General features: G+C 37.7%; 2 protein-coding genes across 2 annotated transcripts; both read left to right on the plus strand.

Annotated features, from left to right (window-relative positions):
* The first annotated feature begins 7,819 nt into the window (after positions 1-7,819).
* On the plus strand, positions 7,820-8,791 carry LOC106004341 (olfactory receptor 52Z1-like). The gene has a single exon (XM_013049234.2). The coding sequence runs from the start codon at positions 7,820-7,822 to the stop codon at positions 8,789-8,791; it is 972 nt and encodes a 323-aa protein (XP_012904688.2).
* Positions 8,792-15,387: 6,596 nt separating this feature from the next.
* LOC123389594 (olfactory receptor 52A1-like) lies at positions 15,388-16,326 on the plus strand. Its single transcript, XM_045071510.1, has one exon. It carries the CDS (start codon positions 15,388-15,390, stop codon positions 16,324-16,326), a length of 939 nt encoding a protein of 312 aa, XP_044927445.1.
* Positions 16,327-24,295: the final 7,969 nt, after the last annotated feature.

The following is a 24,295-nucleotide window of genomic DNA, read 5'->3' on the forward strand; positions in this document are numbered from 1 at the left end:
TGAAATCAAAATTTAATTAGTAATAACATTTCTGTCAACACCTAAAGATGATCATGGATATGAACTTCCACGAATAAATCTTAATTCTACAAATAACTATAAGTCCATATCATATCCACCAGTTTTCTAGGTCTCTTTATGAAGACCTTACTGATTTAATATGGCAGTATGTATTTTTTTTTATTGCTGATCAAGCTGTTCTTCTCCACAAGTGAGATGAGAGAACATGAGCATTAAGGAAGAGAGTGATTCTGGTGGCCACAATGAAGGCATTCAAAATGTCCTTGATTTAAAGAAAACAAAACAAAAACACCACCACTATCAATCTATGAAAAGACATGGAAGAACTTTCAATGTATATTTCTACATGAAAGAAGCCATCCTGAAAAGGTTAATTAGTTATAACATTACAAGGACATGACATTCCAGAAAAGGCAAGACAACAAAAATAGTATAAAGATCAGTGTAATGAGGGGTTCAGGAAGAGGGAGGGAGACATGAATAGGGGGAACACGGAGAGTTTATAGGATAACAAAGGTGTTCTGTATGATACTCTAATGGTGGGTACATGACATTATGTACGGGTAACCCCTGGTTTTTGAAAGTTCATGTTATGCCATTTAGCTCTCATGAAAGACCTACATTAGTACCTATTTTTAGCACCTGAAAGAAATCTGAAGAGTATTTCCACTTTTATAAAAGAGATGAAAATCAAATTAGCTTTCAGTGTGTGTTTTGCATTGATCCATTGCAGAGGCAGCGAGAGCAGCCCCTCCAAGCTCCTCTCCCAGGAAGAACACTCCACATCACTGTATCAAAACCTCGTAGTTTCACACAGTGTCAGTGAGCATCTGTGCTTTATCCTGATTGATTTTGAACATCTGTTCATAAGATATGTCCCAAAGTATCAGCAAACTCTAAGAGCAGTTATTTTGGGGGTCTGGGAATGCTCAACAAATTTTCCTTGCGAATTCATGTTGATTGCTTCTTTGGTGCCATAATGACTCAGGAAAGGTTTAATAAGAATGCTCTACTTTTACATAGTGGAGAGGAAACATGTACTTGTCAGAAGCATAGAACTGAAGACAGCAAGAGTGATCCTTAATGTAATCTGTGGACTTTGGTTAATAGCGCATCAATACTGGTTCAGTTGTTTAACAAAATCTAACATGCACTCATTGAATTTTAATATAACATGGGAGCCAAGAGGACATACTAGTAGCTTTGAAAGAAAAATGAATAAGGCAGTAAAAAACAGGGGCAGCTCTGGGCTCAGTCAGTTAAGTGCTGACCTTTGGCTCAGGTTGTGATCTTGGGAACCTGGGATCAAGCCCTACTTCTGGATTTCTGCTCAGTGGGGAATCTACTTCTCCCTCTCCCTCTGTTTGCACTCCCTCTCTCTCAAATAAATAAATAATCTAAAAAAAAAAGGGCAGTCACAAACAGCCAATAACTGAATGTCTAGAAACAGAATGGCACTGCTAATTACCACAGCAATGTGGGAATCTGGAAGATAGCATAAAGTCCCTTCACAATGTTGAGGGAAACTACTGGATTCCTGATGATAATAGTAGTCACTTTCAGGTTAATATGGCCACAGACTTCTTTCCTTCCTCAACTTCTGAGGAAAGAAGAAGAGCAAACGTAACAAGCCATGTTTTCATGTGTAGGGAAATAAGCAAAATCAAACAGAAGCCCCACCAGAAAAAGACTGTCTAGGGAAAGATGGTTGGGGAGCAGTAGCTTACTGTTAGTGAGACAGTGGAAACACCAGCCCCTCAATACACATGCAAAAAAGAGAGTCCACCCCATGGTATAAAATAGTGAGAACATACATGTTGAGTCAGACATTCCTGAAGAGGGGAAATTAAAGGAAGAATTGTGGCCCAGGGAAACAGGCTTGAAAACAGTCTTAAGAAATTGTTGATTTTGGGGCACTTGGGTGGCTCAGTGGTTAAAGCCTCTGCCTTCGGCTCAGGTCATGATCTCAGGGTCCTGGGATCGAGCCTCACATCGGGCTCTCTGCTCAGCAGGGAGCCTGCTTCCCCCCCCCCCACCTGCCTCTCTGCCTACTTGTGATCTCGATCTCTCTCTCTGTCAAATAAATAAATAAATAAAATAATAAAAAAAGAAATTGTTGATTTTGTGGTAGGGCAAACAATGACAGAAATGGGTGTCAGAGGTGTGTGGGTGGTGTGGTCCATTAAGCATATAAATGTTGGTATTGGCTAAGGTCCTGATCTCAGCATTGAGATGGAGCCCTGAGCTAGGCTCTGTACTCAGCAGGGAGTATGCTTGAAGATTCTCCCTCCTTCTTCCTTAGCCCCTCTCCTGCTCATGTAATCCCCCTGCTGTTTCTAAAATAAATAAATAAACATATAATTCTTTTTTTTTTTTTTAAAGAAATGTATGTGAAGTTTGTAAACCACTTTATTCTACTAGAATCTCTGGCCCTTTTATAAAGAACTGTGTTTGACATTCCTGGAGACCATGAGACATTTCCAATAAAGAGTTTCTTTAGAAGATGTATAATTAAAATAAAAATATTTCTGCTGATAAACCTTTCATCTCCCCTACCTGAAAACACATACACACAATCACACACACACACACATGTGTCATAGAGAAAGTAGATTATCCCTCTCTAATTTATCCTTAGGAATAATATGTAGATATGGGCATAAAATAAAAATAAAGACAGAACAGAAATAGACAAGAAATAAATCCTATGTTTTAAGAACTGCTTAAAGTCAGGATAGAAAGAAAAATACAAAATCATTTCAGAAATATTTACTACATTTTCATTCTTTTCTGTTGTGTAACAAACCACCGCAAAACACATTGCCTTAAATAACAATGATTTATCCTTTCTCACAATTTTGTGGGTCAACAATCCAGTTTGAGTTTGACTGTATGGTTGTTTCCTCAAGGAGAAGGCTGTGGTCACTCAGCAGGGCAGCATTTGGCTTGGAACTCCACTGAGTTGCAAGGTCCAGGGTCCTGGGATCAAGCCCCACATCGGGTTCTCTGCTCTGCAGGGAGCCTGCTTCCTCCTCTCTCTCTCTGCCTGCCTCTCTGCCTACTTGTGATCTCTGTCTGTTAAATAAATAAAATCTTAAAAAAAAAAAAAAGAAATAAGGTCGAAGTTCCAAGATTTACTTACTAACTTTGGCTCAGTAACCTGAAAACATCACCATCATTCTTGCTACTTAATTGGTCAAAACACCTGTCATCCCAGGTTCAAGGGGAGGAGACATGGGCTTGCCTTCAAATGATAGCGGATGCATGCACCCATAGAAAAGGGTGTGATTACAGTCAGCTTCTCAGATTACCTTCCACAGTGTCCAAATATTGTAATAGGAATTCACAAAGAATAATAAGCAAGAGAGAAGAAAGTAGTGTAAAGGTCTATTGATAGAGAAAAATGAAAAATATTTACACATACATGTAGGAAAGCATTCTCTGAAAAGTAATAAGAGCAAAACCAAACAATAAAATCAAACTGAAACTAAGGTTATAATTATAACCTTTGTAAAACAAACAAACAAACAAAATAGAAATCCCAATGCACTTAGAGAAGAGTTATAAAGACTAGAAAGTTAAAAAAAAAAAAGAAAAAGAAAAAAAAAGTCCAACAGAGAACATAAAAATCTACATAAAAATCCAAATAAGCTGGGTTATAGACATTAAGGAACACTAGCTCTGAAACTATTGATGCACTATATTTTGCCCAAATTGAATTTAAACTAAGAAATCCAAATAAGTGTCTATAGTAGCTAAGGACATTTCTTGACCCTTCTGATGCTAATTCTACCAGGTGACCCATGGAAGAGACAGAAAGCCAAGGAGCCTTAAGACTTCAGGTAAATAAGAGGCCAGAATTCAGTATTAGCCGCCTTCTAAAAAGCATACAATGCTTCTACATGTGGCCTTGACCATCTTCATTTGCAGATGTCTCCATGGGAACAGGCTGTGACGGCACTAGCAGGAGCCTCTGCCACACAAAGGAGAACTGCATATTTAATGGAAAGTGTGTGTTAACTTGGGTCATGCGAGAGTGCTGTGCAGAGGACAACCTGCACACGCAGTATATGGGAAGGATGGGGTGGAGGCGCTTCTCCCTGAAGCCAACCTGGGCCTTCTCCTTCCAGGAGTGAGTGGAGTGACACTCACTGGGGGCTGACACTCTTGAGCCCGAGAGATGCCCAGAGGAGCTATAAATACCCAGCTCCCCATTTCCTCACCACATCGTGAACATCGTATGTCTTTTTTCTTTTTTTTTTTTCCCTCTCAACTAGTTAAATATCTTCAGGATCCTAGAAAATGTAGGTAAGAAGTTGATTTTTGCTCAACAAGGACATGTAGAAAAAAGACATCAGAAAAACAAAAAGGAAAGGAAAGCAACGGAAAGGAAGAAAATCATAGGAACCACAGAAGCTGCTCAGTCTTCCTTGATCTTGATCATCTTGGGTTTCTCTAATCCCTGACCCCTGAGGTACAGTGCGGCTATGACTGAACTGCCTGGGCAATTGTAATGACTCTTCAGAGTCTCTTCCTAAACGGATTGTCTGCAAAGTGCACAAGTATGTATTTTTCTTTCTGAATATGTTTATGCACTGGTTGCTTATCTTTGATATGTGGCTCTGAATGTTGGGCAGACATGCATCAAATTTGTTGTAAGGTCCAGTAATAGGATAGGGCTCAGAAGATAAACAAGCCTAATAGTTAAAGACCATGTATATTTGTCTATATACAAACTCATGCATGCCTTTTTTCCAAAGAGTTCACTGGATATTCACCATATAGTAGGCGCTGAGCTTAGCACAGAGTAAGAAGTTGAGGCTCCCTATACAATAATGATGTTACACTAGTTCTCGGGCAAGAAAAAAACTCCTTTTCTAAGCCTATTACATTCCCTGTGCTGAACTGCCTATAGCTTATAAAACTAACATAACAGATTAGAGGTGAAAATTACAGTGGGAATTATGTGTCTGGTGTGAGACAATAAGTCTTGGTCTTTGTGGTTACTCTAAACCAGTCCTTTTAAAATAAAATATTTATTTCACGTATTTTAAATTGGAAGACTAACCTTTGAATTAGGACATTTTTAGTGGCAATGTTTTGAGAATTTGACTCAACCAGTATTTAAATCCAATCTAAGTGCCCGAGTTACACTGTCCCTGTCACCACACACTGCCTCCATGCATGCATTCCTGATTCAGTCAGAATAGGCCAGTAGGAGTATTGTGAAGAAATGCTTCAGGGAGCCCCAGAGCTGTAAGTTAGGTAGCTGCAGGCGATAATGCTTTGCCCGAACGAAACCAAATAAGATAAACCAGATCACTGGTGTCCCAAAAGATCAGAAGAACATCTACAAAATTTGTTTTGTTTCTCTTTGACCTCTATTTCTGAGTTTCTTTCAACACTTAGACTCTCCTCTCCCCCATCTCTGATGTCCTTATGAAGCCCCACACACTACACATCCTCTCCCCATAACTGCACTTGACTCACATACATGGCTCTGGCGTAGGTCTGGGCTAGGCACACTCCCACATTAATCTTTTCTCTCACCCTCTAAACCCCAAAATCCCATTTAAAATAAATTTTCAAGGTTTAATTTTAGCTCTATATAAAATGGTTAAATAATTGGTATATGTAATCAAAAGAGATAGAGACACTTAAGCATCTCAACATTTTCTTACAGCATTTTCAAAGAATCCCATATCACCTTAAGGAAAGGCCTAATGGGGTCACCACTTATGTATTATATATTCTAATCTCTATCGAAACACAAGGTCCAGTGGACTACTGAGAACAAACTAGTGGCTGCCAGAGGGGCAGGGGGCAGAGATGGGTACAATGGGTGAAGAGTAGGGGGAGATGGAAGCTTCCAGTTGTGGAATTAATAAGTCACAGGTATTGCAAAGACATTGCATGGTGACCTACGAGAAGTATCCTTATGGCCAGTAAAACAAAGCACATAGACTTGTCCAATCATGGTATGTGGTAAAGTGAAACTAGTGGAATATTGCATGTAAATTATACTTCAATTAAAAAAAAAAAGAAGAAAAAGAAATGGCATCAACACATTTCAATCCTATGACATGAAGTGCCAGAATATTTACCACTTAATGAAAAATAAAAGTAGACATGGTAAAATAATAGTGTGCAATGATCTGACTCCAATGAGACCAAGGGATAAAAGGCAAACAAACATTTCCCGAGTCCTTGTTCCTCTTCAGAAATGCAGTCAACTAGCTTTTACTTGAGAATGGGGATTAGGGGAGTTTGGAAGCCACTTGTCCTCCACTTGTTTGCATCCATGTCTCTATCCCTGTTCATATGTACCTGCTTATGTGTGTAAAACCCTCATACACACATCCCACTCCAATGTTACATCTCCGAGCCTGCTTTTCACACAAGATCTCTCCTGCTTTTATCTATATTCTTTTGGGACGACAGAAAAATGGTAACCAGTAAATTATCTTCCCTCCCATTTATTGAAGGACTGGGAACCTCTATCTCAAAATGTGAAACTTTAATATTTGCTGCTGTGGAGGTATTTTGAAATAATAAATATGTTGTTTAATTTTTTATAAAGATTTTATTTATTTGTTTGACAGAGATCACAAGTAGGCAGAGAGGCAGGCAGAGAGAGAGGAGGAAGCAGGCTCCCTGCTGAGCAGAGAGCCTGATTCAGGGCTTAATCCTAGGACCCTGGGATCATGACCTGAGCAGAAGGCAGACACTTTAACCCACTGAGCCACCCAGGAGCCTCTATGTTGTTTCATTTTTAATCAGTGACCCAAAAGGGAGAGAATATTTTCCTTATCACATGCAGGACATATCCATTTAAGAATTTAACTGAATTTGACACTCTATGTAGTTTAGGTTTTTACTGTTCATCCTTTAATTTTAAGAAACATGTTGATTTGCAGACCAGAATCAGTGAATTCACCTGTAGATCCTAAATGTCTGGCATAGACCTCAGCATCAGTTCAGTGGTCAATCAATGAAGAAGAGGGCTAATGTGTTATAGTGCCTGAAATCTATTTTGGGAAAACCTCATTCATTCCTTCTCTCATAAGTAATGAGATCATTTTCGCATGTATCTATTTTACTCAGGGATAACATCAGTGAAAATTTTGATGACGTGTTTTTATATCTAGTGTTATTTATATAGGCAGTAATAGATGGTGGCTGAGATCAGAGCTTTCAAATTTATGCCTGTCTGATTCTGAATCCACTGAGACCTAAGTCAAGAAGCTAAATGTCTTCGGTATTTTTTCATCTATAAGAATAATAGTAGTATCCATGTCAAAAATTATTGTAAAGGTCTTTCCAATAGTCTATTGCAAAGTTTTTAATGAGCTGTATTTGAAATGTACCATTAGATATAGGAAGCACTTATTAAATGCTAACTATTTTTTTTTTCCAAGATCTATTTCAGGGGCGCCTGGGTGGCTCACTCATTAAGCGTCTGCCTTCAGCTCAGGTCATGGTCCCAGGGTGCTGGGATCCAGCTCTGCATGGGGCTCTCTGCTCAGTGGGAAGCCTAGTTCTCCCTCTCCCACTCCCCTTGCTTGTGTTCCCTCTTTCACTGTGTCTTCCATCAAATAAAAAATTAATATCTCTTTTTAAAAAGGTATATTTTAATTCTTCCATGGAAAGAGTCAGAGTACAATTTTAGGCTAGGTAATACATCTCACTGTCCTTCCACAGAGAAGAATATATTTGGGGAAAAAAAATCTAATCAGACATCATTCAGCCTAATGGAGTGTTCCTCAATCGTGACTTGATCAAAGTACTAGGTCAGAATATGATGCAACAGATGCCTCCCTCCTCTTATAATCACAGCAGTCCCCAGGATATGTGGTATGTCCTGATTGGAATCCCAGGACTGGAATATTTTCACACCTGGATCTCCATCCCTATCTGTTCCATGTATATTTTGGCTGTCGTAGGCAACGTGCTCTTGATTTTCGTGATTGTGACTGAGCGCAGTCTCCATGAGCCCATGTATATCTTCCTTTCCATGCTGGCCTCAGCAGATGTGCTGCTCTCCACAGCCACAGCCCCAAAGATGCTGGCTATCTTCTGGTTCCAGTCCATGGATATATCCTTTGCTTGCTGTGTGTCCCAGATGTTCTTCATACATTTCATCTTTGTGGCAGAATCTGCTATTCTCCTGGCCATGGCATTTGACCGCTATGTGGCCATCTGTCACCCCCTGAGATATACCACGATCTTAACCTCTTCAGTCATTGGGAAGATTGGCATAGCAGCTATGGTCAGGAGCTTCATCATCTGCCTTCCATTCACCCTCTTGGTACACAGACTTAGGTATTGTGGGAGAAACATCATTCCCCATTCCTACTGTGAGCACATGGGCATTGCCAGATTGGCATGTGACAATATCAGGGTGAACATCATCTATGGGCTGACTGTGGCCCTGCTGTCTACAGGACTGGACATTGTGTTCATCATTATGTCTTACACCATGATCCTTTGCACAGTGTTTCAGATACCTTCCTGGGCTGCCAGATTCAAGGCCCTCAACACATGTGCTTCCCACATCTGTGTCATCCTTATGTTCTATGCCCCAGCATTCTTTTCATTTTTTGCCCATCGTTTTGGGGGGGAAACCATCCCTCATCATGTCCACATCCTAGTAGCCAACCTCTATGTGGTGGTGCCCCCTATGCTAAACCCCATCATTTATGGGGTCAAGACCAAACAGATTCAAGACCGAGTATTTCTCCTTTACTCCCGCATCACCACATGTTGTTAAAATGAAGATTAATGCCTAATGCTGGATATTTCTCAATAAAACACACACACTCACCCACATACACACATACAATTTGAATGACTAATGGGAATAAAGAAAGTCCATAAATAATCCTCAACACACATAAAAAAAGGACAGTAAATGCCAAAGTTACCAATGCATTTCCCTAAAGCACTTAAAGACTTTGAAAAAAAAAAAAAAGATATTCTGAATTCTCCTAGACATGCTATTATCTTGCATTGTAGCTTCTTCTTAAGCAAACATAAGAGAACTCTGAGTAAAGAGGAATACATTTTAGGGTTCAGCCTAAATGGAGCTTTCTTGGGTAGAGACTGTTGAAATTTTGAGGAAATATGCAACTCTCCTATTGCAGTCAGGAAACACTTGGGCCAGTAGTATGAAGCTAATAAACTCTAATTATCCTCATCTTTTTCTTAAATTAAAATGTGAGTACTAAGATGAGATATTTTCATATTTGCTGATATAACGTCCCATCTGAGACAACACAGACACCTTCAAAGTTAATCCTTTCTTCCTTACATATTGGTGACCTCTGGCCCAAATCATCAATGAAGCATCCTTTTAACAGAGATTTCACTGAGGGAAGGACTAAAAGATTAAAAATGCCATACCCAGGCCATAGATAGAGACAGGAAAGATTACATAGGATGCTGACACATAATCTTACATAAAAAGTCTGTAGTCACACCAAATATAATTTTCATAAGCTTGTCTTCAGATTCATTTCTCAATTTCAAGAAAATACTTTTACAATCTCTCCTTCCTCAAAGCCTAGCACATGCTATGAGAATGTGAAATCTGACCTTATTTACATTTGAAGAAAGCAAAAAATGAACTTGGAAGCTATACTTTGAACATTTGCAAACTTTCCAGGGTTAGACTTTTTTCCTTGTTTTCTGTTATGTATATACCATGCATGTGTGTATATACACATTAATGTACATATAAGGTAATGTGTGTGTGTGTATGTGTGTGTGTGTGTGTGTGTGTGTGTGTATGGTGAAACTGAAATGAAAGGCTGTTTCCTAGATCCCTGGAATCCTGAATAAGCACCTTGGCTTAAAATATATGATATAGTCACTTGGATTTCAGCAAGTTAATCTATTTTAGGAGTTAAAAATAAACCCTGTGATACTAGAAATCCTTATTTGCTTGTCCCACACTAACTGTATAAAACTATCTTGTTGTTTAACTACTGGTTCTTGACTAGTAAATGGAATCACTTTAGTACCATATGTATTGGCTTGATAATTGAATGAAATATGCTATAAGATGTATTTGGCATTAAATTAAAAATTTTATTTTGATGATGGTAATTTTCATGAACAGAGACAATAAAGAACCCAACACACCAAACTGAACCTGGCCAGGATGTCCAGTTATTTCAGCATTATTTGTAGAGAAGACTATGATTTCTCTAATGAACAACCTTGATATTGCTTTTTGTTTGTTTGTTTGCTTTTACTATTTTTTAAATTATTTTTATTAACATATAATGTATTATTTGCCCCATAGGTACAGGTCTGTGAATCATCGGGCTTACACATTTCATAGCACTCACATAGCACATACCCTCCCCAATGGATATTGCTTTTGGAATCAATTGACCTCATAGGTAGACATTAATTTCCTAACTCTGTGTTCCATATGATTTATCATTGATTTGGCAATATGAGTCTCTTCATGATTGTAACTTTCTTAAACTAAAAGATGGACAAGAAATTGAGGTAATTGATTTTACTACTAAATTTTACTAAATTTTACTAAATTGATTTTACTACTAAATTTTACTAAAATTTACTACTAAATTTTACTACTAAATTTTACTACTAAATCAATTAGTACTAAATCAATTTACTACTAAAATTGTGGATTGCCAGATTGGTGTACACTTCATAATGATACATATGATTTTTTTGAGAAAAGTTTTGAATCATGATACTTTAAAGATGTTTCATTAACTTCCCCCCCCCCAAAGCCCTACAAAACTCTGGGAAGAAAGGAGAACATATAGGTATTTATCTATTTGTGAAAGTATTTCCTGGTTTCACAATAAAGTAGAAAAAAGTTGCTTATCCATTCTACAGGCAAAAGAAAAGTCAGGACCGTCTTTCAAAGTATGTTCAACATGAACTGAAATTTGGTATATGACATGCCAAATCAGGAACAAAATCAGGATATGTGCTGAAAATTTTGTTATAGGAGTTGGCATAATAAAATTGATACCCCAGTTATTTTGAGAAGATACTATTCCCAGCAACAATGTATAGTTTAAGGGTGAAAGAGACTCAGGATACTAGATTAGAAGACAACAAAATTTAAATAAAATGAGTAGAAGAGAAGAAGAGGAGTGGAAAAACAGATAAGCTAGTTTAAACTATTCCTTGGTGACTCAAGACTGAGCTAATGATTAGATAACATGTGCCAATCTGACCTCTGAATCCATTCTATTTAACATGAATCAGTACCATTGTATCTGTCTCCTTCACAAACAAGATTCTACAAAGAACATCTAAGGTCCTCTGCCAATAAACCCTCTGCCAATAAACCCTCAGTTTATTTCCTATGATTAAGAGTCTCTTTTGGCTTTTTCCCTTTCTGATGACTTCCCATTCAGATTTCCCTTCTTTCCCCTATGATTGTCTCTGCTGTTTCTAATATTCCACATAGAGTGAAACCACATGATACTTGCCTTTCTTTGATTGAGTTATTTTGCTCATCACAATACCCTCCAGTTCCAACTACATCGATAGAAGGAACATGCCCCAATGTCATAAAAGCCATCTATGAAAATCCCACAGCAAACATCATTCTCATTGGACAAAAACTGAGATCTTTTCCCCTAACGCCAGGATCAGGACAAGGTTGCCAACTCTCACCACTATTCTTCAACATAGTTCTAGAAACCTTGCCTCAGCAATCAGACAATGGAAAGAAATTAAAAAAAAATCAAATTGGTAAAGAAGTCTAACACTCACTCTTCTCAGATGACAGGATGTGTTATGTGAAAAACCCAAAAGACTCCAACCCAAAACTGCTAGAACTCCTACAGGAATTCAAGAACATGGCAGGATATGAAATCAATGTACAGAAATCAGTTTCATTTTATACACTAACAATGAGACAGAAGAAAGATAAATGCAGGAATTAACCCCATTTACAATTGCACCCAAACCATAAGATACCTAGGAATAAACCTAACCAAAGGGGTAAAGGATCTATACTCTAAAAACTACAGAATAATTGGGGGAGCCTGGGTGGCTCCGTGGGTTGAGCTGCTGCCTTCAGCTCAGGTCATGATCTCAGGGTCCTGGGATCGAGTCTGCTCAGCAGGGAGCCTGCTTCCCTCTCTCTCTCTCTGCCTGCCTCTCCATCTACTTGTGATTTCTCTCTGTCAAATAAATACATAAAATCTTAAAACAAAACAAAACAAAAACTACAGAATTGAGGAAGACTAAGAAATGGATAAATAATTATTGCTCATGATTTAGAAGGATAAAGATTGTTAAAATGCTATCTAAAGAAATCTACAGAATCAATGGTACCCCTATCAAAATACTATACACATTTTTTATTAAGATTTTATTTATTTATTTGACAGAGAGAAAGAGCACAAGTAGCAGAGAGGCAGGCAGAGAGGAAGGAAGCAGGCTCCCTGCTGAGCAGAGAGCCCGATGTGGGGCTTGATCCTAGGACCCTGGGATCATGACTGGAGCCGAAGGCAGTCACTTAACTGACTGAGCCACACAGGCGCCCCACTATCCACATTTTTAATAGTGCTGGAACAAATACTTCTAAAATTAGTATAGCAGGATTTGGAAATATACATCATAACTGGTCATTCAAAATTTACAAAAATAGCTTCAATAAAATAAAAAAATCTGAGGATGAGACTGTAGGAGAATGAGAGTAAATATGTGAGAAAGAGCTATTGTGGATACAGACTTTTCGTTCCAATAGTGCATTAGTGAACAAAGGGTCCTAAGGACATTTATAGAATCCATGGCATAGGAACATGCCCAGGTCTAAGTGTTCTTTAGAAGTTCTTCCGAATGAGGATGATAGAAAAAGAACTGAACTCATAAAAATACAACTTGTGTGTATTAATTTCTCTACATTTACCCTGTGGGGGAAATGAAGAGAGAAGAGCAGTTAGATTCTACAGGTTATAGAAATGAATTCAGAGACACCAGCTGTGGATGGACCCCAAAGGGCATTATTCTGAGCTGCTGAGAGCCTCCTGGACTGGCCTAGTGGTGAGGTAATCTCTCAGGTCATAATCAGACCTCCTCCTTCTCCACATTCTCTGGGGAATATTTTAGTTAGTAGTCAGCAGCTTTCTTCTACAATTCAAGGTCAATAAATTCATGCTGCTGCCTCAGCATGATACAGACCTTGCTGTGAATTTTGTTGGAGGATGAATCCACCAACATGACCTCAGAAAGCCTTACAGAATAGGATTAAATTTGTTTTGCAGGGACAGAGAACAGCAGGAAATGTTATCAAAGAGATGCTCATATTTTGGATATGGCCCAAGCAGCAAATATCCAACCTTTTCTACCTGTCTACCACCATCTGTACCTGTCAGGTAATGCTCCCATGGCAGCTCCTTTCTCCTGAATAAGTCAGACAATGGGATTGTTACTAAAGGATTCCTATTCAGTAGATGGTTAGGGGATTATGAGATTGCTGACATAAAACAGCAGTTGTGGAGAGTCTAGGAAAGAATGACATAAATGAACCGTGTTTTTTTTTTTTTAAAGGACAGCAATTATTTTTCTAATGTACAACTTGAGAATATCATGATTATGCAATTTTTCAAAGCAATGATCTTTATCAGAGAAGAACTCTCGTATAGGGACTAAAAGCCCAAATCTTTTGAAAATTCAGTCATTAGGGAATTGTGGTGATCAAATTATCATTAGTTGCTCCACAGCCCTCTCCTGAATCATTTCTGGTATCCCAAAGTCGGCCCTCTGTCTTCTTTCTATTTCTAGGTTGGAGTTCCTTTTAAGGAACCTATATTTTCACCCTTTATTTTCTATTTATTTTTGATGCTTGAGCTCCAAAATGATCAAAGTATTCACGTGATGTGTGTATTATTGAGAATAAATAGGCCTAAATGTACCCATCTTTTGCTATCGGTAAATCAAAAAATTATGAAACCCTAGAAACTAACCTCTATTCTCGCTACGGCACCCATTTATCTTTGTCCTTTAGTAAAGAAGAATGAGTTCCTTTGCCTCTACGTTGTTGCTCGGGATTTCCTTGCCTCCTGCATATTTATTGCCTCTAGTTATTCTGAAATGGGTATTACAGAATTTCTGCTATTTTACATATACAACTCATTTTAGTGAATTCCATGTTAGTAATAGAGATTAAATAAAATAGAGTTTTGTTAGTAATGTAAAAAAAAAAAAAGCATGGAACATTAGGAGAAGGATAGGAAAAATGAAGGGAAGGGCAGAGCTGGAGGAGGAGAAAAACCGTAGGAGACCATGGACTCTAAGAAACAAGCAGGCTTTTAGTGGTGAGCGTGTAGGACAAAGGGTTAGCCTGGTGATGGGTATTAAGGAGGGCACATATCGCACGGAGCACTGGGTGTTATACACAAACAGTGAATCATGGAACACTACATCAAAAACTAATGACGTACTGTATGGTGACTACCATAACATAACATAAGAGAAAAAAGAGGTACATTTACTCTGATGAACATTGAGTAATGTATGGAATTGTTGAATCAATATATTGGACAATTGAAACTAATACAACACTATGCCTATTATATTGGAGTTTTAAAAAATTGAAAAAAGTTATCACTATGCCTGGAATTAAAAAAATAAATTGAAAAAATATTATCTCTAAAACAATAATATGGAACTTTGATCCAGATTGTAAAAATTACATGGATTTGAATCTTTTCTCAAGCTCTACCTCACATCCTTTTGAAAGGACATGCATTCATACATAGATATATAGATATATAATGTATAGATAGATATAGATACCTAAGTATATTATGCTCTTGGGTGAAGTTGTTTCTATCTCTCTTCTCTTTCATTCGAGCCCTTGATAACAATATACTAGATAGAATTTGACTATTTGCTTGTACAGACTAACAGTTCCTGACTCAGAGACAGTGGGTTTACTTAAGGATTACCTGCAAATTTGGATAAGGTGAGATTTATGAAAATCTGATTAATGTACAATTTGCATACAAAATGAACAAACATCATTATTTTGTCCACAGGTCCAGAAGGACATGTAGAAAGGTCAGCAGTTGATTTCCTTATTCAGATGATCTGGTGATTCTAATGCATTTGACCAGCCACACACCTAATCTCTTCTTGTGGACTAGTACTTGGGGATGTCCTCCCTCAAAACAGTGATGTGCGTCAACGGGTCAGTCTTTTTTCTGTTAACAATATAGATGAAGTGGATGATATGACCTTAGGCTTCGGCCAGAATCAGAGAGGCTCACTATGATGATTTTCGATAAAAATGGAGTAGAGAGGAAGAAAACCACTGAATGAAATACTTCTTTCATTTGGTTCTGGAGACACAAAGACATTATGTCCAACTCCAGCATTACAGTCTTCATGCCTTCTGTGTTGACCCTAATAGGGATCCCAGGCCTAGAGTCTGTGCAGTGCTGGATCGGGATTCCTTTCTGTGTTATGTATCTCTTTGCTTTGATTGGAAATTCTGTGCTTCTGCTCATCATCATTTCAGAGCGTAGCCTCCATCAACCCATGTATATTTTCCTAGGCATGCTAGGAGTCACAGATATTGTACTTGGCACAAGCATTGTGCCCAAGATGCTTGGCATTTTCTGGCTACATATACCAGAGATTTACTTTGATTCCTGCTTGCTTCAAATGGGGTTCATCCACACATTTCAGTGCATCGAGTCAGGCATCCTCCTGGCCATGGCTCTGGACCGTTATGTGGCCATCTGTTATCCACTAAGATATACTGCCATCTTCACCCACCAGCTGGTCACCCAAATAGGGGCCGTGGTAACACTTAGGGCTGCCATTCTAGCAACCCCATCTCTAGTACTGATTAAATGTCGGTTTCAGTTTTACCATACAACCATCATCTCCCACTCCTACTGTGAGCATATGGCCATTGTGAAGCTGGCTGCAGAAAATGTGCGGGTCAACAAAATCTATGGCTTGTTTGTGGCATTTGCTGTTGCAGGATTTGACATGATATTCATCACTTTGTCCTACATACAGATCTTTTTCACAGTTTTTCGTTTGCCCCAGAAGGAGGCTCGGTGGAAAGCATTCAATACCTGCATCTCCCACATCTGTGTCTTCCTCCAATTTTACCTCCTTGCCTTCTTCTCCTTCTTCACACATAGGTTCGGTGCTCATATTCCCCCTTATATCCATATCCTCTTTTCTAGCCTCTACTTGCTTGTCCCCCCTTTTCTCAATCCACTTGTCTATGGTGCCAAGACCAAGCAGATCCGCATTCACGTAGTAAAGATATTGTGTTCATAAAATCCACTCTTGTATCATCTATAGCCTTCTCCTTTATGCAATCATAATGATCTCTCAAAACTAAATAAAACAACAAAAATGGATGCTAATTGTGATGCTTGCGTTTTCTATTTAATTCTCTTGTGAAATTTTCCTTCATTTTAAATGTTTGTCACATCATAGCCCATGACACGTATTTGTCATGGGATTTAGAATCTACTGGTTAATGAGAATGAAAAATGTAGAAAGAGCCAAATAGTGAACGTGTTATTTCCTTTTTTCTTAATTTTTAGTGCCTAATTAAACTTTCTCATTTAATTATCCTTCTCCAGAAAGATTAACTAATATGTGTCTCTCAATGAATTTAAATGCACCCAGTATTCATTGGTTAGATTGTCCAGGTACTCACTGATAACAAGTTATTGTTTCTGGATCACCCTAATTATCTTTAAAAATGAGAGGAAGTTTTTTTTATTCTTATGCAAAGAAATTAAAATTAAAAACCTGACTATATATATATATGATGAGACATTGTCTTTAATTTTCAACATTTCTTGTGCCATTTAGGACATTAAGATATAAAAAATCACGAGAAATCCAATGTTCCATGTTAATGATCACTACTTTTTCTGTACCCTCACCAATTTCTTATTCATTCATCAAGTATTATAAAAACAACTACAGTATTATAAATGCTATAGTGAAGAACAGAGACATAATGGGAAATTTGAGAGAGTCTTTACATTTTTTGAGTTTATAGAAATTATGGTTTTATATTTCTGGGAGAAAGAGAAAGAGAGAGAGAGAGAGAAGGACAGAGAAGCAGTAGTGGTACCAATGGAATGTGGTTTAGCAAAGAGTGAGGCAGTGAAATTCAACTGAATGCAGCAGTCTGTAGTCATTTTTATTATCTTTGTTTTTTCCTTTTAATTAGGGAGTCTGATTCTTTTTTATTTTTTTAATATAACTTCTGTTGTATTTATGTTAGTTTCAGGTGTGCAGTGTAGTGATTCAACACCTCCATGCATCACCCTGTACTCATCAGGAGACGTGTACTCCTTACTCCTCATCACCAGGTTCTTCTTCATCTTTTTTTTTTTAAATAAAGTTTTTATTTATTTATTTATTTATTTGAGAGAGAGTACAGGAGCAGGATGACAGGCAGAGGGACAGTGGAATGATAGGGAGAGAATCTCAAGCAGAGTCTACTGGCACAGAGCCCAATGTGGTTCTCCATCTCGGGAATTTGAGACCATGACTTGAGCTGAAACCAAGAGTCTAAGACTTAACCAACAGAATCACCTGGGTGCCCTTCCCTTTTGTTCTTTTGTTTTGTTTCTTAATGATTAGAATCATTTGTCATTTTTCTTTCTCTTTAGGGAGTCTGACTCTTAATGAAGAACAAATTAATCATTAGCTAGTAATGACATATCATGCCAGGTAGATGATGTTACAGATTAGGTATAGAATCAAAAAACTACACCGTAGTGTTTTCTGTGTTGTGAATGAAGCACGGGCAATTGGAAGAACTAACTGACTTCTTATAGCCTCTTTCTATGAGGAGGATAGAATTGGAAATTAACATGTATGAATTCAAATTTTCTTTGGTAATAACACTTCTGTTAAACATGTAAAGATGGGGGCACCTGGGTGGCTCAGTCATTAAGTGGCTGCCTTTGGTTCAGGTCATGATTCCAGGGTCCTGGGTTAGAGTCCTACTTGGGGCTCCTTGCTCAGCGGGAAGCCTGCTTCTCCCTCTCCTTCCCCCCCCGCTTGTGTTCCCTTTCTTGCTGTCTCTCTCTCTCTCTTTCTCTGTCAAATTAATTAATTAATTAATTAACTAAATAAAATAAAAAAAAACATGTAAAGATGATCATGGACATAAACTTCCATGAATAAATCTTAATTCTACATGTAACTATAAGTCCATTTCATATCCACCAGTTTTCTAGGTCTTTTTCTGAAGACCTTACTGGTTTAATATAGCAGTATATATATTTTTTATTGCTTACCAAGCTGTTCTTCTTCACAGAAGATGAGAGAACAAGAGCAGTAAGGAAGAAGGAGATTCTGGCGGCCACATTGAAGGCATCCAAATACCCTGGAGAACAGCAGGAGCCTAGCAGTGTATATTCCAGTCCTGCATTTCCTAGAAGGATCCTGCTCAATTAGATCGTCCTGGCCTCTTCTGTAATTTTCAGAGGACAATTTAAAATGTGTGTAACACTTCAAGTATTTATCCTCAAGACTTTAGCTCCTTATTTTAGTATCATTAAAGAGAGATTTACTTCCCATTTCTGCCTTTCTACTTAGTCTTAATCTTTCATTCAGTGTTTGACATGTATTATATCTGACTTTTACCTTAAGTGTCTTATAGTGTCTGAAACATAGGAAAAGTATTAAAACAGATAAATTTCCTTGATGGAGAATGTTTTCATTTCTGCTACATTCTAAAGTTCACTAAAACCATGGTGCACACACAGAGATATTGTGAAATAGTGGCAATGTATTCAGACAAATTGAATAAATATGGAACACTAAACTATACCCAAAAGGCAACTGGGATAGATAACTCTGAGACCTAGGTGCCCACTGAAGAAGATACCCATGAGGAGAAAATGGTCTGTACATCGCAATTCCAGAAAAACACAGGAATTTATACAGGTATTAGCGCTGAGGTGCACTGAAAATGGAGGAAAAGGTGAAAGTATGTGTAAGGTTTCTGAACTGAAGCATCTGGAAAGTATCCATTTTCAATTCCAGCCAAATGATTGGTCTCTGTGGTGACAGAATCAATAATGATCCAGAGAAAGCAGCACTGGGTACAAAGGATGCTGGAATGAGGGGTCATATAATAGAGAGGGGTTGTCTAAAATAATGCCTATTGAATATTGAAGCCCATAGAAAACTTGTCAACATTCATCTTCTAAAACACCAGCCAGCCTGATATTTCATTGTCATGTGATTTTAGGATGATTCTCTGTAAAAAAGTCTCAAAGCACTTATGGTTTGTCTCCCTTGCTGGGGGGAGGGGGTTTGGGAGAAGGGGGTGGGATTATGGACATTGGGGAGGGTATGTGCTTTGGTGAGTGCTGTGAAGTGTGTAAACCTGGTGATTCACAGACCTGTACCCCTGGGGATAAAAATATATGTTTATAAAAGATAAAAAATTTAAAAAAAAGGAAAAAAAGTCTCAAAGCAAATATTAAGAGGTACTGCTATTTGAGTACTTACTCACTGACTTGGCTAGCCTCCTACTTCGGGACTTACAATGTCACTGACTAGGTCACATCCCACCATGTGCATGGATATCCCTACTAAATTCATGGTTCCTCACCATGACATATGAATGGACAGCCAAATATATACCAAAGGTGAGATTAAATTCACCAATACAAAATCACATACCAAAATTAATGAAAAAAAAATAGAATCAGGTGGAGCAGAGTTTATTCAGTTCAGTGACTATGACTTAAAAAGAAAAATCAACCCCTAGTTAATACTCTTAGTGAAATAATACATGATACTAGATCCTTGATAGAATAACAGAATACTTTTAATAAGAAATACATAGACAACATAAAAGTTTATTTGTAAATTAAAGAACAATATGAGAGATTAAAGAAAAACCAACAGAACTCTCAGAAGCTAGATTTAAGAAAGCAGAACAAAAGAACAAGTGTTAAATATGGGGACTTGGAGGAAAAGGAATATAGGGTTCATCCAAGACACCAACACATCACTAGTAGGTGTTCTAGAAAATCGGGGAATTTAAAATGATAAGTGGGATGTATTAGGATTAGGAGTTTATTAGAAAATTATTCAAGATTTTTTCAAGGAAAAAAATGACAAAATGTCCAAATTGAGCATAGTCACAAAGAAGAGAGAAAAAAATATAATTGCATAGTAAGTTAAGAAAATGAAAAGTAAGACATGGACAGGCAGAAAATATTTGTAATAGACATATTTCACCAGATATACAAAGAATTTTTAAAACTCAACCACAAAGAAATAATGAAGTCAGTTAAAACTTGGGCAAAACATCTGAAAAGGTATTTCCACCAAAACGACATGCAAGTAACATTAAGCACATGAAAAGGTGCTCAATATAATTTTGCCATGAAGATTTCTAAGTAAAACAACATTGAGATACCACTAACACCAATGAGAATGGCTAAAACCTAAAAACACTGACAACACCAAATGCTGGTGAGGACAAGAGTCACAGGGACTCACAGTCATTGTGGGTGAAAATGCAAATTACAGCCTTTCTGGAAGTGTCTCAGAGTTTCTCATAGGACTAAACGTACTCTTACCATGTGGTCTTGCACTCCCAGATATTTGACCCAATGAGTTGAAGGCATATGTCCACGTCAAGACATAAACATGAATCTTTATATCAGGTTTCTTTCTAATTGCCATAATTGGAAGAATGTAAGATGAATGGATAAAGAAACTCTGGTATTGCTGTAAAATGTAATGCTATTTATTCCTTGATTAAAAAAAAAAAGACAAAAAAAAGAAAACTATCAAGCTATGAAAAGACATGGAAAAACCTTCAATGTATATTTCTACATGAAAGAAGCCATCCTGAAAAGGTTCAATAGTTATATGACTACAAGAGCATAACATTCCAGAAAAGACAAAACTACAGAAATAGCATAAATATCATTAGGTCAAGGGTTCAGAAGAGAGAGGGAGACATGAATGGAGGGAGAACAGTGAATTTTTAAGCTAACAAAATTCTTTTGGGTGATACAGTAATGATGGATACATGACACTGTATATGGGTAACTCCTGGTTTTTGAAAGTTCATGTTATGCCATTTAGCTCTCATGAAAGACCTACATTAGTACCTGTTTTCAGCACCTGAAAGAAATCTGAAGAGTATTTCCAATTCTATAAAAGAGATGAAAATCAAAACTAGCTTTCAGTGTGTGTTTTGCATTGATCCATTGCAGAGGCAGCGAGAGCAGCTCCACCAAGCTCCTCTCCCAGGAAGAACACTCCACATCACTGTATCAAAACCTCATAGTTTCACACAGTGTCAGTGAGCATCTGTGCTTTATCCTGATTGATTTTGAACATCTGTTAGCAAGATATGTCCTAAATACCAGAAAATCTAAGGGCAGTTATTTTGGGGTCTAGAAATGCTCAACCAATTTTCCATGTGAATTCATGGTGCATGTTTCTTGTTTGGTGCCATTATGGCTCAGGAAAGGTTTCATAAGAATGCTCTACTTTTGGATAGTGGGGAGGAAATATGTACTTGTCAGAAGCATAGAACTGAAGACAGCAAGAGTGATCCCTAATGTAAACTGTGGACTTTGGCTAATAATAACACACCAATACTGGTTCAGTTGTTTAACAAAATCTGACAGTCACTTATTGAATTTTTTTTTTAATTTTAATATAACAAATTATAGTGAGCCAAGAAAACACACTAGGTAGCTTTGAAAGGAAAATGAATAAGGCAGTAAAAAACAGGGGCAGTTGGGTGGTTCAGTCATTTAAGGATTGACCTTTGGCTCAGGTTGTGATCTTGGGGACCTGGGATCAAGCCCTACTTCTGGTTCTCTGCTCAGGGAATCTGCTTCTCCCTTTCCCTCTGTTTGCACTCTCTCTCTCTCTCTCTCTCTCTCTCAAATAAATAAATAAATAAATAATCTTAAAAAAAAAAAAGCAGTCACAAACAGCCAATACCTGAATGTCTAGAAACAGAATGGCACTGATTATCACAGCAATGTGGGAATCTGGAAGATAGCATAAAGTCCCTTCACAATATTGAGGGAAACCACTGAGTTCATGATGGTAATGGTAGTCATTTTCATGTAAATATGGCCACAGACTTCTTTCCTTCTCTCAACTCATGAGGAGCAAGAAGAAGAACAAACGTACCATGTGTTTGTTCTTGTATGTTTGTTCAAACATAGCCATGTTTTCATGTGTAAGGAAATAAGCAAAATCAAACAGCTCTAGAAGCCCCACTAGAAAACGACTGCTTAGGGGAAGAAGATTGGGGTGCAGTAGCTTACTGTTAGTGAAACGCTGAAAATTCTAGGCCCCCAACACACATGCCAAAAAAGAGAGTCTACCCCATGGTGTAAAAGAGTGAGAACATTCATTTTGAGTCAGACATTCCTCAAGAGGGGAAATTAAAGGAAGAATTGTGGTCCAGGGAAACAGCCTTGAAAACAGTCTTAAGAAATTGTTGATTTTGTGGCAGGATAAATGATAACAGAAGTGGGTGTCAGGAGTGCCTGGGTGGTATGGTCCTTTAAGCATGTGAATCTTTATTTTGGCTGAGGTCCTGAACTCAGGGATGAGATGGAGCCCTGAGCTAGGTTCTGTACTCAACAAGGAGAATTCTTTTTTTTTTTTTATAAACATATATTTTTATCCCCAGGGGTACAGGTCTGTGAATCACCAGGTTTACACACTTCACAGCACTCACCAAACCACATATCCTCCCCAATGTCCATAACCCCACCCTCTTCTCCCAACCCCCCTCCCCCCAGCAACCCTCAGTTTGTTTGTGAGATTAAGAGTCACTTATGGTTTGTCTCCCTCCCAATCCCAAACAAGGAGAATTCTTGAAGATTCTCCCTCCTTCTTTAGCCCCTCTCCCACTCATGTATTCACCCCGTTGTTTCTGAAATAAATAAATAAACATATAATTCTTTTTTTTTTTAAAGAAATGGATGTCAGTTAATGTAGACAATAAACTTGTAAACCACCTTACTCTACTAGAATCCCTGACTCTTTTATAATGACCTGTGTTTAACATTCCAGGAAATCGTGAGACTTTTCCAATAAAGAATATTTATAGAAGATATATAATTAAAATAAAAATGTTTCTGCTGATAAACCTTCCAACTCCCTTACCTGAAAACACATAAACACAATCACACACACATGTGTCATAGAGAAAGTATCTCTCTCCAATCTATCTTTAGGAATAATTTGTAGATATGGGCATAAAATAAGAAAATAAAGACAGAAAAGAAATAGACAAGAAATAGATCATATGATTAAAGAACTGTTTGAAGTCAGGATAGAAAGAAAAATACAAAATCATTTCAGAAATATACTACATTTTTATTCTTTTCTGCTGCGTAACAAACCACCTCAAAACACATTGCCTCAAATAACATTGATTTATCCTTTCTCACAATTTTGTGGGTCAACAATCCAGTTTGAGTTTGACTGTATGGTTGTTTCCTCAAGGAGAAGGCTGTGGTCACTCAGCAGGGCAGCATTTGGCTTGGAACTCCATTGAGTTGCAAGGTCCACAGATTGCTTTCCCATGCCTGGTGCCTTTGTGCTCATGTACATAGTCATACTATCACCATGGGGATAGCTTCTTCATGTTATTGGTTTAACCCCATTGTGGTCCTAGTCCTAACACAGGTGACAGGCTTTGAACAAAAAATAAGGTCGAAGTTCCCAGACTTATTAACTTTGGCTCAGTAACCTGAAAGCACCACCATCATTCTTGCTACTTAATTGGTCAAAACACCTGTCATCCCAGGTTGAAGGAGAGGAGACATGGGCTTGCCTTCAAATGATAGCAGAGGCCTGCACCCATGGAAAAGGATATGATTACAGTCAGCTTCTCAGAAGTGTTGTGTCCAAATATTGGAGTAGGAATTCAGAAATCTTAATAACCAAGACAGAAAAGAGTAGTGTAAAGGTCAGTGATAGAGAAAAAACAAAAAGGTTTTATGCATACATGTATGAAAGCATTCTCTGAAAAGTAATAAGAGCAAAACCCAACAATAAAACAATCCCAATGCATTTAGAGAAGAGTCATAAAAACTGAGAAAGTTTAAAAAGAAAAAGAAATAGAAAAAAAAGAAAAAAAATTCCATCAGAGAAATTAAAAAAGCTACATAAAAATCTGAATAAATTGGTGATGGACATTAAGGAACAGTAGCTTTGAAACTACTGATGTAGTATATTGTCTAAATTGAATTTAAATTAAAAAATC

This window comes from Mustela putorius, unplaced genomic scaffold (genome assembly GCF_011764305.1).
Source record: "Mustela putorius furo isolate JIRA1106 unplaced genomic scaffold, ASM1176430v1.1 tig00003987_pilon_pilon_pilon, whole genome shotgun sequence".
Lineage (NCBI taxonomy): Eukaryota > Metazoa > Chordata > Mammalia > Carnivora > Mustelidae > Mustela > Mustela putorius.

Excerpts from the sequence above, each read along its gene's own strand:
- LOC106004341 (XM_013049234.2), top strand. The coding sequence starts at position 7,820 with ATGATGCAACAGATGCCTCCCTCCTCTTATAATCACAGCAGTCCCCAG.
- LOC123389594 (XM_045071510.1), top strand. The coding sequence starts at position 15,388 with ATGTCCAACTCCAGCATTACAGTCTTCATGCCTTCTGTGTTGACCCTA.